At 42.4% G+C, this 14476-nt stretch overlaps 1 protein-coding gene across 1 annotated transcript; it reads right to left on the reverse strand.

Moving 5' to 3' along the window:
• Positions 1-7893: 7893 nt before the first annotated feature.
• On the reverse strand, positions 7894-13928 carry CCL26 (C-C motif chemokine ligand 26). Its single transcript, XM_006155629.2, has 3 exons — positions 13689-13928; positions 13473-13587; positions 7894-8133 (listed from the first exon to the last, which is right to left on the reverse strand). Exons 1-3 carry the CDS (start codon positions 13759-13761, stop codon positions 8037-8039), a joined length of 285 nt encoding a protein of 94 aa, XP_006155691.1. The 5' UTR covers positions 13762-13928; the 3' UTR covers positions 7894-8036.
• Between the last annotated feature and the right edge of the window lie 548 nt (positions 13929-14476).

Raw genomic sequence — 14476 nt, forward strand, 5'->3', positions numbered from 1 at the left:
CCCTGATCACAATAGAATCAAATTAGAAATCAATAACAGAAAGATAACAGATGAATCTTCAAACACTCAGAAACTAAACAACAGAAGATAACCCATGGGTCCAAGAAGCCTCAAGAGGAATAAATATATTTTTAAAAAATTGAATTGAATGGGGCTAGCAGGTGGTGTGGTGGTTAAGGTGTTGGACTCCCACATGGCTGACCATGGTTCAGCTCTTGGACCTGGTGGCTTGCTTTCTCAACTTCCCTCTCTCTTTTCTCTCTCTCTCTCTGGTCAAATTAAAAAGATAACAATAATAAGTAAAATTAAAATAATTTTTAAAAAATGGAATGAAATGAAATTGCAACCTATTAAAATGTGTAAGACACAGCTGTGTGAGTGGGAAACCTATGGAACTAAATGTTTTCATTAGAAAAAAGAGAGAGAAAGCAAACACAAATTACAAAAATCAGGAATAAAATAGGGAAAACCGCTATGACCCTTGAAGATGTCAAAAGGATAAGGGAATACTAAAATCACATCTACACACATAAATTCAACAATTCAGATGAAACAAACCATTTCTCAAAAACAAAAAACAAACAACAAAAAACAAAGAAACAAAAAACCTGCTGCAATTAACCCAATATGAAATGAATAACTTGAATGGCCCAATAACTATTAAATATGTAATTTAAAAACCCATAAGAAAGAAATCTCCAGGCTCAGATGTTTTCGCTGAAGAATTCTACCAAATATTTGAAAAAATATTAGTACCATTTTATTTAGTAATCCCCAAACCAACAGCAAAAAAAGTTATAGACCAGGACCAGCAGATGGTGTAATATTTATGTTGCTGGGCTCCCACACAGTTAACCATGGTTTGAGTCCCGGACCTGGCAACTCCCAGGCTCATGCCAGGAGCCTGTCGTCCATGTATGCCCAAAATCTCAAGAGGATCCTCCCAGGGGATGATTTCTCACTTTCTGTCTCTTCGTTTTTCTGTCTCTCCAGCAAGGGCACATATCCTACAGCAAAAATCTCTCTCTAAAAAGAAAGAAATAAAGGGAAAAAAACTACAGACCAATATCTCTCATGAATATAGACATATTTTATTTTCTCAGAGAGATAAAAATATTCTGAAATTAGCCATCATAGTTGCATGACTTTGTGAATATACTCAAAACTCTTGAATTTTATAATTTAAATGGTAAATTTTATACTTGAATTACATTTTAATAAAAAATAAAAAATAATATATATGTATGTAGCAGATATATTTATGGAAAAGAATATGGAGCCCAGAAATATTCCCATACAAGAATGGTCAGCTTTGCCCAAAAGTCCTTCAATGGAGGAAGAATGTTTTCCTCACAGACTCAGGATCCATCCCAGTCCCGATAGAGTCAGATTCCAGGACCAGCCTCTCAGATTCAGACTCAATGGCCACCACATGGTCTCAGGCAGTAGGCCTGCTCCAGTGGACCCTAGTTCCAGGCTGGCCCCACAGACTCAGGGCCACACCTCTTCCTGGGGACTCATATGCTAAACGGCATCAGTGATAGGCAGGCCCCCATGAACTCAAGCTCAAGGCCCACCCCACTGCCAGGCTGGCCCTGTGGGCCTGTTCATATGGACCCAATCATCTGGCCCACCTCAATGGACCCCAGTGCCAGGCTGGTACCTGCAGATCTAGACTCAAGACCCACTCCAATGGACTCAGTTACCAGCCTCACCCTTCTGCTGACCCAGACACCAGTCCAGCCTGCCTAAGTACCTTAGCAGCAGCCCACCCATGGATTCTGCCAGAATCTCTGGTTGAGTAAAGTGGTGAAGGACTTTCTCAGCTGAAGCCAGTCTGTAAAGACTGAAAGAGGTTCCTATTCAATAGACACCACTGCAAGGTCTCAAGATCATGATCAATCAGGGAAATGTGACACCACCAAAGGAGAAATAAAGCACCAATAACCAACCATAGAGAAATAAAGATCTAAAAACTTCACGTAGGAAGAATGAATAAAATCATTCACAGACAAACAAAAAGTGAAAGAATTCGCCAAATCCAGACCAGTTCTTCAAGAAGTATGGAAGGAAGTACTATATCATGAAAACTAAAGAGAGACTGGCAGAAATAAGAGAACAAAAACAGGGAAGAGCAGATGGCGTAATGGTTACGTTGCTGGATTCTCACATAGTCCACCGCAGTTTGAGCCCTGGACTTGGCAGCTTAAAAATGACTCTGTGTATGTGTGCATGTGTGCCCAAAATCCCCAGAGGGATTTGGGAGAGAAGAGATTGCAACATGGCCATCCCTGCAGGGGGTCATTTCTTGCTTTCTGTCTCTCTCCGCCTCTCTCTGTCTCTCCAGTGAGTGAATGCGCCCTATAGCAAAAATCTCTCTCTTTAAAAAAAGAGAACAAAAACAACCAAGAAAATGGCTAACGAATTGGCAGAGACAAACCTACAAATATTGATAATAACATTGAATAATGTTGAATGTTAGTGGATTAAATTCACCAACAAAAGACACAGGTTGGCTGAATGGATAAAAACCAGAAACCCTCTATTTGCTGCCTACAAGAAACACACCTCATGGATAAAGACATACATAGACTAAAAGTGAAGATGGAAAAAGATATCCTATGCTAATAGAAATCAAGAAAAGGCTGGAATTGTGATGTTGATTTCAGGCAAAATAGGCGTTAAGACAACAACTATGGGACCATCATTGCATAATGGTTAAAACTGGTTTTCTTAATAGTAACGAGTGAACTCACCATTGAAAATAGTCAGATTATATAAGAAATTGCGTGATCAATACAATGTGGGTGGGAAAGGAATGGAAGACAATTGTAGACTCCAGAGATAGTGTGAGGAGAGGGTGGGAAAGGACAGAGGGTCAGAAAAAAAATATACTAGAAACTAGAAATGGAAAATTTTTGATAATAACATGCATGATTAAGCCACTATGCAGTATATTCTGGATGGGGAAATCACATTTTGTATGCTGTGATGATGCTTAGGGGAAGAATGTAAATTAAGTTACAAAAAAAAAAGTCTCGGGGAAAAAAAAAATGTATTCAATGACTGCAGTAAGATATATAGCCCCAGCTAGGTGCTACTTTATAAGATGTGTAAAGTTAGACTTGTGTTCATGGAAATGTATATATCACCTGTGTTTGCTATGAAACTATTTAGATTAATTAAGGTCTTTAGTAATTCAATAAAATGTGGGGGGAAAATAGTATAGAAAGCAAACATAGATACCAGAGACAGTGTGGGAAGAGAGTGGGAGATGGCAGAGGGTAAGAGATAGGGAATCAAGGATGGGGGAAAAAAACAAAACATACAGAAAACAAAAAATGAAAAATTATTTGCTGACAATAACATGTTTGTTGATGTGCTTGATTGAGACAATATACAGTGTATTCTGGATGGAAAATCTCATTTTGTATGCTGTGATGATGTACAGTGAATGAATGCAAATAAATAAATTGAAATTAAAAAAAAGTTATATGACCAGTACAACTTGAAATTTTTTTAAAGAAATTATTTTATTTAACTTTGTTTATTTATTTATTTTAATTTGACTAGAGAGGGACAGAGTGAAAGAGAGAGAGGAAAAGTGAGAAAGCAAGCCGCCAGGTCCGGGACTCGAACTGCAATTGGCCATGTGGGATTCTAGCACCCTTCACCACCACGCCACCGGCCAGCCCCCAACTTGAAATGCTTTTAAAAAATTATTTATTTTATTTTATTTATTCATTCATTTATTTTAATTTTTACCAGTGAGAGACACAGAGAGAGAGAGAGAAAGAGGGAAAATGAGAAAGAAAGCCACCAGGTCTGGAACTCGAACCGATGCTGACCATGTGGGAGTCTCCAGCATCTTAACTACCTTGCCATCTGCTGGTCCCTGAAATTTTTTTATACTAAGGGTTTGGTGTTAACACTTGAGGATGTAATGCATTAATAGAAACCAACTCATAATTTTTACTTGTTTTCAGGGTGTTAGAAGTTGTAAAATGATAATCAGGACACTTTCCCCTCCTTTGGAAACTGAGTGTCAGGGTCGAATGACTCAAAGCCCCTGGATGAGTGCATTTAGGCCCCGCTACTCTGATTTACTCATCACCACCATCTTTCCCTTCTGCCGTACATGTTTACGGCCTACATATTTGTTATCTATCAAGTCGTGATCATTTTATTGTTGTTTATGCCAAATGTTAATTGCCAAGCTTGGAGTGACCTAAAGAATGTCTTCAGAGCATGACTAGATTCTTCAGGATATTTTATTTTACAAAAACCTAATTTGAAAAGCCACATGTATTGATTGTTATAAAATAATATGCTGCCATTTTTTGATTGCTACAGCTTTGTTAACACTTTAGATCAAACCGAACTATGCTCTATTCCCTGTGAAAAACTTAGTAAATTCTGTATATCAATTTAAAAAATGGAAATGCCAAAACTTATGTAATGTAACAAAAGCAATTCAAAGAGGGAGATGTATAGCAATAACACCCTCATTAAGAAAAGAGAAAGCTGTGAACTAAAAACCTGATTTTATACCTCAAGGAACTAGAAAAAGAAGAACTAAGATCAAAGTCAGCAGAAAAAAAGGAAATAAAAAAGATCAGAGAAGAAATTGAGTCTACAAAAAAAAAAGAGAGAGAGAGAGAGAGAGATAAAGACCAATGAAACCAAAAATTGGTTTCTTTAAAAAAAAAAAGAATTATTTTATTTAACTTTATTTATTTATCCATTCTAATTTGACCAGAAAGGGACAGAATGAGAGGGGAGGGGAAAAAGTGAGAAAGCATGCCGCCAGCTCCAGGAGTTGAACCACGGTCCAGTGCCCTTCACCACCACACCACCTACTGGGCCTAAGAATTAGTTTCTTGAAACAAATTTGACAAGCCTTTATCAAGACTAACTTTTTTAAAAAGGAGAGAGAAGCCTCAAATAAATAAAATTATAAATGAAAGATGATACATTCCAACTGTTACCAAAAAAATATAATGGATCTTAAGAGACTTCTATGGGGACCAGCAGTTAGCGTAATGACTATGTCGCTGGACTCCCATGTAGTCAACCACAGTTCGTGTCCCAGACCCGGTGGCTTAAACTCACACCAGGCATATGTGCTTGCATGCCTAAGATCCCAAGAGGAGAATGAAGGAGAAGGGATTGCGGCATGGCCATCCCCCCTGGGGGGCGATTTCTCGCTTTCTCTCTCTCTCTCTCTCTGTCTTTCTGGCGAGTGCATGCATCCTATAGCAAAAACCTCTCAAAAAAAAGAGAAAGAGAGAGAGAGAGAGACTTCTATGAACAATTTCATGCCAACAAATTGGATAACCCCTAGAAGAATTGGATACATTTCTAGAAAAAACACAATCTACCAAGATCAAATCACAAAGAAATAGAAAATCTGAACAGAACAATAGTAAGGAGATTAAATTAGAAAGAAAGCAACTTAAGTGCACCTTGATAGATGAATGGATAGAGAAAATGGGGACACACACGTACTAGGATATCATTCAGCCTTTTTTTTAAAAAAGAGAAAGAAAATCCTGCCATTTGTGACAACATAGATGAACCTGTAGAGCTTATGCTAAGTGAAGTAAGCCAGACAAATTACTATATAACTTCATTTACATATAGAATCTAAAAAGTAGGGACCAGCAGTTGGTATGGTGGTTAAGACCTTGGACTCCCACAGGGCTGGCCATGATTTGAGTCACAGACCTGACAGCTTGCTTTCTCACGTTCCTGCTCTCTGTCTCTCTTTGTCTCTCTCTCTCTCTGTCTTTCTCTGGTGAGGGCACATGCCCTGTAGCAAATTTTAAAATATAATACTGATAAATAAATCAAAGTAATATTTTTTAAAATATTTTTTATTTATTTTTATTTCTTCTTATTAGTTTTTAATTCAACCAGAGAGAGACAGAGAGAGAGAGAAGAGGGGAATGTGAGAAAACTAGTTGTCAGGTCTAGAACTCAAACCATGGTCAACCATGTGGGAGTCCAGCACCTTAACCACCATGCCACCTGCTGACCTAAATACATCTTTTTGAGAGAGATGTTTGCTACAGGGCACATATGCTCACCAGAGAGACAGAGACAGAGAGACAGAAATAAAGAAATCACCCCCAGGGGGAATGGCCAGCCTGCAATTCCTTCTCCATTCTCCTCTCAGGATCTTGGGCACGCAAACTCACTGACATGAGTTTCAGGTTGCCAGGCCTGGGACTCGAACCACAGTCAACTACGTGGGAGTCCAGTGACATAACCACTATGCCATTTGCTGGTCTCGAATGTTTCCCAAAAAAACCACATAAGATTAAAAAAAGAAGAAGAAAAGACTCTAAAAAGTTAAATTCATGGACACACAGAGTAGAATGGCAGTTGCCAGAAGTTAAGAACGGCGGGGGATGAGGGCATGACTGTGAAGGCATAGCAGCAGGGAGATCTTTGTAATGACCGAGTAGCTCTGTATCTTAAAGTAGTGGTGGTTACACACATCTATGCATGAGATAAAATTACAGAAGGACTGAACCATGTGCACATTTCATAAAAACCCCATTTCCTGGACTTGATACTGTGTGATAATTCTGTAAGATGTAAGCATGGGAGGAAGTTGAGTAAAGGGTACACCAGACCTCTCCATATTATCTTTGCAACTTCCTGTGACTCTGTAATGATTCTTTTATAAAAAAGCTTATTTAGGCCATGTACATGTGAGCATCCCAGGTCTGGTAGTAGTACACAGTATTCATGTTTACTAATTAGTACCTTTTTTCTTTTTCTCTCTTTTCTTTCTTCCTTCCTTCCTTCCTTCTTTCCTTTCTTCCTTCCTTCTTTCTTTCATTGCCAGAGGGTTCAGGCATTCACCAGAAAAGCAGAGAGAGGGAGAGGGAGAAAGGACCCCTCGCTGGGGCGTGGTCAGGCCACAACTCCTTCTCCTCCCCTTCTCCATTTCGTCAGGATTTTAAGCATGCATACACATACAGCTGGCAGGTTTTTCAAGCCTTCAGAGTCTAGGATTCAAATCATTGGGTATGTGGGATCCACCTCCCCTAACCATTAGACTACAGGGCTGACCAGTACTTTTTCCTTACAATGAAACACTGTTACATATAACGCTACATCATTTGCCTTATATGGACAGGTTGTGACATGTTGCACAGACTTTACTTTTCTAAGTAACCTAAACTTCTCTCTTTAAATAATGTTAAGACATTTGCTAGGCATTTTGCCAGACCATATTAAAACTGTTCTTGCAGTTTTGTACAAATGAAAACAGAAGGCAGAATTCGATATACCGGGTTTACTTCAGGGGTAAGAGACTTACCAGACAGCCAGTTGTACATACAGACTCAGTTTCCTTTCCTTAAAGAAAACTCAGATTGCATTGACTAAGAATGTTATGAGCAAGTAAAATTTTTATGGAGGCCAGATGGTGGTGTAGGAGTAAAACACAACACTCTGTGAGTTAAGCCCATTTGAGAACGTTCCAGGTTCATGTCTGAGTTCATAGGTATGTACTCAGCTTCATGGAAGCACTTTAAAAATATATAGAGAGATAGATAGAGAGAGAGAGAGAGAAAAAGAAAACAAACTGCCAGGTCTGGGACTTGAACCATGGTCCAATGTGTGGGAGTCCAGTGCCTTAATCGCCGCCACGCCATTGACTGGCCCTGGGAAGCATCTTTTGATTGTATTGAAAGCAAGCAGACTTGGCCATGTCACTGCCACCTGAGCACTCCAGGCATGTATGCCCATAACCCTGGTCTAGTAGGGCCTAGAGGTGGATCGTGATCCTGGTAGGGGTGCTATCTGTTTCCCTTGCTTGCTTGTGGAAGAAATAAATGAATGAACGACAACCAAAAAAATTATAAAAAATGTTTATTAAAAAAACTTCAGTGGAATCTGGTAGAAAATACCCTCTCATTCCCATCAAGCCCTTGGGACTTCTGAAGATTCTCTAGGCTCCACCGAGGGCAGCAGAGCCAAGGGCAAGGTCCAGGTACCCTTGGATTGGAAATTCAGCAGCGTCATAGCTGTTTCTGAGCTCTCAGTAATGCAATGTATGTTTGCACCCATTTTTCTTTTGGTTGGACACAGACTTGCTTGCCTCTTTTGGTAGTGAATCTGTGAAAAAGAGACACGAAGAAGTGAATATGGAGAAACTTTGCCTCCTGGGAAGGGGTAGAAAGGGAGGAAGGGGCAACTCCTAGACCAGTCCTCTCGCCTTTCCCTTCCCCCAGCACACTCTGTCCATGCCCCCTTTCTCCTGGGCCTTGTCCTTCCTCCTCGTTGCCACCGTGGTTTCCACTGTGAACTGTGCTTTCAGGCTCACCTCCCTGGGGATCCATTTCAACAGCTCTAGTTTTTGTTTTTTTTTTAAGTTTTTGTTTGTTTGGTTTGTTTTGTTCTGTTTTTGAGAGATTTTTTGTTCTAAGGTGCTCACCACAGAGACAAAAAGAGACAGAGACAGAAAGTGAAAAATCACCGTCTGGGGGCATGATCACATCACAATCCCTTCTCCATTCTCCTCTTGGGATTCTGGACATGCGTACACATGCGCCTAGTGTGAGTTTTAAGTTTTGAGCTACCAGGTCTGGGACTCAAATTGCAGTCAACTGTGTGGGAGTTCAGCGATATAACCATTACACCATCTGCTGGTCCCTTAAAAGTTCTCGTTCACAACATCCAACCTGTACCATGGCACTTAACTCTTATGTTAATATAACAGCCTACTGAGAGAATTTGCACACTGTAGAATTCACCCATATTAAGTATACAATCAGGGCCACCCTGTAGCCTAGTGGTTAAGGAAGCTGAGTCCTGTAAAACCAGTCATGTCCTGATGACTTGAAAAAGATTCCAGGTACATGTGCATGTGCACCAAAACCATGGAATGGAGAAATGGAGAAGGGATTGCAATGTGACTACTGGGGGGTGAGTTCTCCCTCTCCCTCTTTACCTCTCTGCCTCTCTGGCAAACACACACACCATCTGGCAATTTAAAAAATAGTAGGGACCAGCAGTTAGCGTAATGGCTATGTCACTGAACTCCCATGTAGCCAACCACGGTTCGCGTCCCCGACCGGGTGGTTTAAACTCACGCCAAGCATGTGTGCATGCGTGCCCAAGATCCCAAGAGGAGAATGGAAGACAAGGGATTGCGGCGTGGCCATCCCCCCGGGGTGTGACTTCTCACTTTCTATCTCTGTCTCTCTCTTTCTGGCAAGTACACATGCCCTATAGCAAAAACCTCCTCCGCCCCCCAAAAAATAGCATATAATCATAAGTCAGTGATTTTTAGTATACTCATAAATTATGCGACCATCACCATGATCAATTTTACAACAGTTTCATCATCCCAGAAAGAAGCCCCATACCCATCAAGCCACTTAATTTCTAACCTCATTATTTTGGGTTGTTCACCATAGCTACTTATACAAAGTGATTTCAAAGAGTTTGTGGAAAATAAAATTAAAGTATGAGTCTATTTGGAGGCAAATTTTTTTTTGAAATCCATGTATAGTTTTTTCATAATATGTACTTTTTTAAAAAGAATTATTTATCCTGGGACCAGTGGGTGGCGTGGTAGTTAAGGCGCCGGACACTCCCACACAGTCAACCATGGTTCAAGTCCTGAACCAGTTGGCTTGCTTTCTCACCTTCTCTCTCTATCTATCTATCTCTGGTTAAATGAAAAATAAATGAATGGGAACCAGCAGTTGGTGTAATGGCTATGTCGCTGGACTCCCATGTAGTTGACAGAGGTTTGTGTCCCAGACAAGGTGACTTAAACTCACACCGGGTGTGTGTGCGTGTGTGCCCAAGATCCTGAGAGGAGAATGGAGAGAAGGGATTGTGGTGTGGTCATCCCCCCTGGGGAGTGATTTCTCACTTTCTGTCTCTCTGTCTTTCTGGCAAGCGCACGCATCCTATAGCAAAAACCTCTCCAAAAAAAGAAAAAGAAATGAATGAATAAATAAAGTTAAATAAATAATTCTTTTTAAAAAATTTATCCATTTAACTTTATTTGTTATTATTATTTTTTAAAATTTAACCAGAGAGAGACAGAGAGAGAAAGGAAAAGTGAGAAAGCAAATCTCCAGGTCCAAGACTCGCACTGCGATCAGCCATGTGGGAGTCCAGCAGCCCAACCACCATGCCACCTGTTGGCCCCATAATATGTACTTTTTTACGAACTTTTTGAAGATCTCTTGTGGATGATCTCCACGTTCACTTTCATGCTGTGCACTTATTGCTTTTTTTTTTCCTGAGATTTTTGCTATAGGGCATCTGTGCTTGCTAAAGAGACAGAGAAAATGAGAAATCACTCACACACACACACACACACACACACACACACACACACACAGGAGAATGGCCATACCACAATCTTTTCTCCTCCATTCCCCCTTGAGATTTTGGGTGCACATGCACATGCACCCAGCATGAGTTTCAAGCTTCTGGGTCTGGGACTAGAACTGTGGTCAGCCATGTGTTAGTCCAGCACCTTAGCCACTACACTACCTGCTGGCCCCACATGCTGTAAACTTATTAAAGTGGGTTCATGGTTGATGTCCCTGAATTTCCTTCAGCCTTGAAACACCCTGAAAGCCCTCAGAGTGACAGACAAGGTCAGGGGCTCTTTTGCCTGGAGCACCGTTGCAGAGCCCAGTAGTGTCTATGGACTCTCAGTCATGCCCTGGCACATGCATTGGAAAAGAACCAAAAAGGGGGACCAGAAACTAGCGTAATGGCTATGTCGCTGAACTCCCACGTAGTCGACAGTGGTTCGAGTCCCAGACTCGGTGGCTTAAAACTCACGCTGGGCGCGTGTGCGTGCATGCCCAAGATCCCGAGAGGAGAATGAAGGAGAAGGGATTGCGGCGTGGCCATCCCCCTAGGGAGTGATTTCTCGCTTTCTGTCTCTCTGTCTCTCTCTGTCTGTCTGGCGAGCGCACACGCCCTATAGCAAAAACCTCTCCAAAAAAAAAGAAAGAAAGAAAGAAAAGAACCAAAAAGGCAGAAAAATATGGGAGAGGAGAGCTTGGTTAGTAATTTGAAAGCATGGCCCCAGTTTTTCTGACGAGAGAGAGAAAGTAAGAAAGCAAGCCACCGGGTCCAGGACTCAAACCACGGTTGGCCATGTGGGAGTCTGGCACCTTAATCACCACACCACTGCCAGCCCCCAAATTTCATTGACACCGCTCCCATTGATGGTGAAATCTATTCCCCCCCTCCTTGAATTTAGCCCAGAACATGGTGAAAGTACACTCTGTGACTTCCAAGTTTAAGTCACTAAAGAGGGAAAAGCATTTATACCGGAGCACTCATCCTCCTTGTAAGAAGTCCCATCACCCCAGGTCACCCTGTTGTGGAAAAGCCCAACTAGGTCAACAGACCACAGAGAAATATGGCAGAGAGAGAGAGAGAGAGAGAGAGAGAGAGTTGTCTGCCAGCCTCAAGCTACGCCAGCTCCAGCATCATTTGACTTCAGCCGCATGAAAGACACAAAACCAGAACCATCCAGCCAAGTGTTCTGGAATTCCTGACTTACAAACCACAGGGAATATAAAAATGATTGCTATTGCAGAAAGCCATTATGCTTTGGGGTGATTTGTTATGCAGTGATAGATCACTGATAACAAGCCTCTCACTTCCTTTTGCAAATGAGGAAGCTTGGCTTGCCGAGATTGCATAGCTTATAAACGACAGAGTCACCGCTTTGACTCCAGCTCAGGGCTCATGGTCAGCTGTTGGTTAAGTGTTGAGCTCTTTCAGGCTCCCAAAAGACAAACAAGATGCCAAGGAGAAGAGCCAGGGAACTCCAGGCCTTGAGTATCCCGTTCCAAATCTAGGCACTGTCATACCCTCTTTCCATCCTTAAGGCTGACTCAAAAGAATGATATTCAGGTTGCGCTTGGAGCTCCTTTCTCCCCTTCTTCTTCTCCTTTTTTTTTTAAAGAATCATTTATTTAATTTTATTTATTCATTCATTTATTTTCATTTGACCAGAGAAAGACACACACAGAGAGAAGGAAAGTGAGAAAGCAACCAGGTCTGGGACTCGAACCACAGTTGGCCATGTGGGAGTGTCCAGTGCCTTAACCACCACACCACCAAGGCCCCTTTCTCCCCTTCTGAGGCATTCTCTGAGACCACACTCTCTGAGTTCACAGAAGCACATCTTCCTTAAGTATTTGCACTAAAGTGTAGCCGAATGGTGCCAAATGATGTGCATATATGATCTCATCTAATCCTGCCAGGAGCCTGTGGGCGTGAGCTCTCTCCTGTTACCAATGAGCTCTGAGTGACCCAGCTCCTGTCTACTTCTCGTCAGAGACAAGCCGATCCTCCTCCCACCCCTGGTTCATCCCACATACCTGTGGTTTCTTTTGCCTAGAGCATCCATGCTCCTCCCTCCTCTCTGGCCATTCCCACTTATCCTTGAGGGGCTCTGTATAAGTGTCACTTCCTCAGGAAGCTCTCCCAGGTGCCAAGTGAGGTCCTCTTGGGACTGGGACAAGCCCCCTCCTGGTCTCTCTCTCTCTTGCTGTCTCACATTTGTTACATGCTGTCTCACACCTGCATACATCACAATTGTGATAAACAATTTTTTGCAAAAATTTTTTTGTAGCTTACTTATTTTTTTCAGAGAGAGACAAGCACCCTGCACAGGATCTTCACTCTACAGTCTACCCCCAGCCTCAGCCAGCCTGGGTTATGGGTATGCGTATGGCACCAATGTGCACAGAGAAGTCCTGGGACACGAACCTGAGACCTTCCCATCTGGGTGCATTGCCATTGTGTCACCATCTGGCTCCCTTGTGCAAACATCTTTTAATACCCCCTTTCCTCTCTCTTCTTTCTCTTCCTTCCTTCTCCCCTTCCTTCCTTCCTTCCTTCTCCCCTTCCTTCCTTCCTTCTTTCTTTCTTTCCTTCTTTTTTCCTTCCTTCTTTCTTTCTCTCTTTTCTTTTTCTTTCTTTTTAATTGCCAAAGTGAGCATGCACTCGTCAGAGAGAGAAAGAGGGAAAAGCACCCTCCCAGTGGGACATGGCCATACTACAATCCCTCCCCTCCATTTATCCATCTTGTCAGGATTTGGGGCAAGTATTCACACTTGCCTGACATGTTTTTCAAGTTACTGGGGCTGGGATTCAAACCATAGTTGACCATTTGGGATCTGGCTCCCTTTACCACTAAGCAACAGGACCAGCCCAGATGTCCCTTTCTTATGCAGGACTGTAAGGTCAATGAGGGTTGTCTCCTTCTTTCTTTTATACCTGACTCAGCATGGCTAGGAGGTATGAGAGTCAGAGTCACGCTTGTTAGTGTGGTGGCAGGGCTGCAACCCAGGCTACCAGATCCCATCCCAAGGCTCATCCTGCCACTGTGGGATCTTCCCAGCACCCACCCAGTCACATGGCTGGTAGAGACCCTGAGAGCATACCTGAGAAATACTTACATCACACCCTGCTTGGGGCAGCTGTTCCTGGTGAATTCATAGGTGTGCACCCAGCGAAAGGGAAGCATCTTTTGATTGTAGTGAAAGCAGCAGGACTTGGCCATGTCACTGCCACCTACAAAACAGGGAGAGGAAGGACCTTGGAGGTGCTTCCTCCCATTTACTCCCCTTCAGTCCAGAAAGGGGTCCTGGGAAGGGAACAAGGCAGCTACATACGTGTGGGAGCTCCAAGATGGATACTCAGCATGACGGCCAGGAGGACAGGAAGAATCATGGGGAAGCTCTTCATGGTGCAGCAAGCCAGGCCTTTCACAGACTTCTCCCAAATCCCTCCTTGTCTGACTTCTTTTTATCAGACTGAGGAGTCCCTGAAGGTACTTCCAGAGAAATTTGTGACTGAGAACAAAAACAATTCTTTTGACTCCAACAATGGAGAAGCAACCTGACACCCTGGCAGAGAAGGGGACAGTAATAAAATACGAATGGGGAGAAGAGGAGGGGCAAGCTCTCCACTGGGAGTCTTTGGCCCATTGCTATTGGCTCAGTCAATACTTTCTTGTTTGGAAAAACAAAAGTAGAGGAAATGAAGTAATATTCCAGTGAAATGAGCTAGGTTGTTTTACAATATACTTGGTTGTTCCAGATAGGTTCCTGGCTCCTGGGCAAAGTTTTGTTTGCTCTATAATTCCTGCTTATCTCTTGGTAAGGTCTGAACAGTCTCGAGGTAGGAGCAGGGAGCAGCCCCGCCTTGGCAGTGTGTATGCAGGAATGATGTTCCAGGGATATGCCATTCCAGCCTTCCTAGTACCGCATTCCCTGATCACAGGTGCTGGAGCTCGAGGGGGGCACCTGAGATATCTCATCTGGCCGGGAGGGTCCCAGACCTGATAGGTCATCACCATCACCTGGTGCTATTAAAAATATGTATGTGTTCTCCAGCCCTACCCTGGAGTTTTTAAAAGTGCAACCCAGACTTCTATATTTTAGCCAAAATTAGCTAAAGT

The sequence above is a fragment of the Tupaia chinensis genome, unplaced genomic scaffold, assembly GCF_000334495.1.
Source record: "Tupaia chinensis unplaced genomic scaffold, TupChi_1.0 Scaffold000465_1, whole genome shotgun sequence".
Taxonomy (NCBI): Eukaryota; Metazoa; Chordata; class Mammalia; order Scandentia; family Tupaiidae; genus Tupaia; species Tupaia belangeri.